The 2897-nt window shown below is 46.8% G+C and overlaps 1 protein-coding gene across 1 annotated transcript in view; it reads right to left on the reverse strand.

Moving 5' to 3' along the window:
* LOC106817581 (protein scribble homolog) overlaps positions 1-1825 on the reverse strand; it is a 6895-nt gene extending 5070 nt beyond the window's left edge. Inside the window, exons 1-4 of the mRNA XM_014822258.1 lie at positions 1789-1825; positions 1160-1332; positions 692-801; positions 402-460 (exon numbers count right to left, since the gene is read on the reverse strand). Of these exons, the coding sequence (XP_014677744.1) occupies positions 402-460; positions 692-801; positions 1160-1272 (282 nt within the window). The 5' untranslated portion in view covers positions 1273-1332; positions 1789-1825. The remainder of the gene's footprint in view (positions 1-401; positions 461-691; positions 802-1159; positions 1333-1788) is intronic.
* Between the last annotated feature and the right edge of the window lie 1072 nt (positions 1826-2897).

The raw sequence follows: 2897 nt of genomic DNA on the forward strand, positions 1-2897 counted from the left end.
AGTATAGAAATAAGTAGAAGACTAATACAGTAATACTTATCTCTACGTAACATGGAGAGATAAAGAGAGGCACACACACGCACGCACGCACGCACGCACGTACGCACGCACGCACGTACGCACGCACGCACACACGCACGCACACACACGCAGGCATGCACACGCACGAAACGCATGTAACCAATTAGTCAATCGATCGATCGATAACAGGCCCCAGACCCGATCAATGAGTCAGATGACACGACACAACACAGACACGACAGTACACCTTCCCACACTCGTACACACGCATGCTCACACGTGGTGTGTTTGTGTGGAAGCATGCGGGATGGGCAGGGGTGGGGTCACAGCTGGGGGGGCGGGGCTGGGGGCGTGGCTGGGGGCGTGGGGGTGTTACTTACAATGTCGTCTTCCTGCCTGGCGTCGCCCTGTCCCTCGTGCCTATTGTTACGCTCCGTCACTGAAAAACACAAGTACGTCGTTCTAACACGGTGGCGACCTCTCTAATGTACCCACAAACGTAGAGGTTAAGCACACACGCACGTGCGCACGCACACGCACACGCACACGCACACGCACACGCACACACACACACACCCCATGTCTCTATCTAACACAGTAAGTCTCTAAATATTGAAGCCAACTGTTAACTAACAGGTTTACGACGCGAGCGAGCGTTTCAGCTACTCACCACCAGGATTCGGCTTGCAGTTACCATCAGCATCTCCAGCGCCATCTGTTGACTTAACCTTGGAGATAATCATTTGTGCCTGGATAGCATCGTTCTCCAGAGATTTCAACCTGCAGGAAAAAAACGAAGTAGCTATGAATAAAAATTAGTTAAAAAATATATTATTATTATTATTATTATTATTATTATTGTGATTGATATTATTAACTGTGGTTTACTGAAGGGAAATTAAATTATACATACATAAAATGATTTTTAAATGCAGGAAATCACGAGGCAATGACAGTTAACAAACAAGAGTATGGTTATTATAACTACAATTACTATTACTATTACTATTACTATTACTATTATTATCATTACTATTATTATTATTATTATTAAGAACAGTGCATTATATACATATTTTTTATGTAATGACTTTATTTCTTGTCAGCGTAATCTGTCGGCATCGGTAGCGCCCCCTACCTGGCTTGGCGCCACGCCGCCCGCTTCTCTGCATCCAGCTCTCTCTGCTCCGACGCGGACAGCCTCTTGTCTCCGTCGGCTACAGTGTCGCCCTCTCCCTGCCGCTCCTGCATCCGACGCTCGGCCTTCGCGGTTCGCACACCGGCACAGATGGCGCCACGTGACTGAGCCCGCTGCGAGAAGAAACACAAGAGCGTGCTCGGCTGATCGTCTCCAATCAATGACTAATAGATATTATTATTATATACTAAGTAACTATGATATTATATAATATCATGGGGGTAAATAATAACTATACTGACTATAATAACTATACTGACTATAATAACTATATAAATATATAATGACTATATTCATACAATCTATATATGAATATGGGGGTAACTATACAAAAACAACTACTATATAAACAACAAATATATATATATATATATATATATATATATATATAGGTATAAATATTGCATAAGAATTTAAGCTATATCGGTTAACGAAAGCCAGAGACATACGTGACTTAGGCGTGTTCACGAGGTCCCTTAACTTGAATTCGCATCGCTACAGAACCCAGACTCATCCGACCGACACACTCCTAGCGACGCGCGGCGCGAGCCACACAGTGGCGCACTACCCCCGTCATGAGTCCGCTGATCTCGTGCTCGGTCCGCGTGTTCACATCGGCATGTCTCTGTATTGGGCAGGTAGTTCCTCTTCGACAGCGACTAGGCTCCTCTCTGTGTAGGAGGAAGAGAACCAACACTAGTGTGAAGAAGCCACTGGGAACTAGTACGGTAGACGTGAGAAGAGGGGGGGAGTAAACGGAGACTGGAGTGAGAGAGAGAGAGAGAAGAGACGAGATACAGACATCGAGGGCACAGAGAGAGAGAGAGAGAGAGGAGCGCAGAGAAAGAGAGAGAGAGAGATAGACAGAGAGAGAGAGAGAGAAAGCGGGAGAGAAAGAACAGAGAGAGTGATAGACACAGAGAGAGAGATAAGAGAGAGCGGAGAGAAAAGAGACAGAGATGAGAGAGAGAGAGGAGAGAGAGAGAGAGAGAGACGAGAGGAGAGAGATAACAGAGACAGAGACAGAGACAGAGACAGAAGACAGAGACAGAGACAGAGCAGAGAGCAGAGAACAGAACAGAGACGAGCAGAGAGCAGAGAGAGAGAGAGAGAGAGAGAGAGAGAGAGAGAGAGAGGAGAGAGAGAGACAGACAGACCAGACAGACTAGAGAGAGAGAGATGAGAGAGACGAGAGAGACAGAGCAGACAGACAGACAGACAGAACAGAACAGACAGAACAGAGAAGTCGAGAGAGAGAGAGAAGAGAGAGAGAGAGAGAGAGAGAGAGAGAGAGAGAGAGAGAGACGAGAGATAGCGAGAGAGATGGAGCAATAGCGAGAGAGAGAGAGAGAGAAGAGAGAGAGAGAGAGAGCCGAGAGAGAGAGAGAAAGAGAGAGGAGAGAGAGAGACGAGAGATAGCAGAGAAGAGAGAGAGAGAGAGAAGAAAGAAGAAGAGAATATAGGAGAGAGAGAGACAGACAGAGAGGCGAGATGAGAAAGAGGTGAGAGAGAGAGGAGGAGAGACGAGAGAGAGAGAGAGAGAGAGAGAGAGTATGTGACCTCCCTCTCCGCTCACCCTCCCCCACACTGTCATGACAGCATCAACCTCGCGTGTGGTGCGACTCATCCAAGCCTGCCACCGACTCTTTCGACATACTAAGCGCGCGCAAGACAAACA

The sequence above is a fragment of the Priapulus caudatus genome, unplaced genomic scaffold, assembly GCF_000485595.1.
Source record: "Priapulus caudatus unplaced genomic scaffold, Priapulus_caudatus-5.0.1 Scaffold1778, whole genome shotgun sequence".
In the NCBI taxonomy this organism is placed as follows: domain Eukaryota; kingdom Metazoa; phylum Priapulida; class Priapulimorpha; order Priapulimorphida; family Priapulidae; genus Priapulus; species Priapulus caudatus.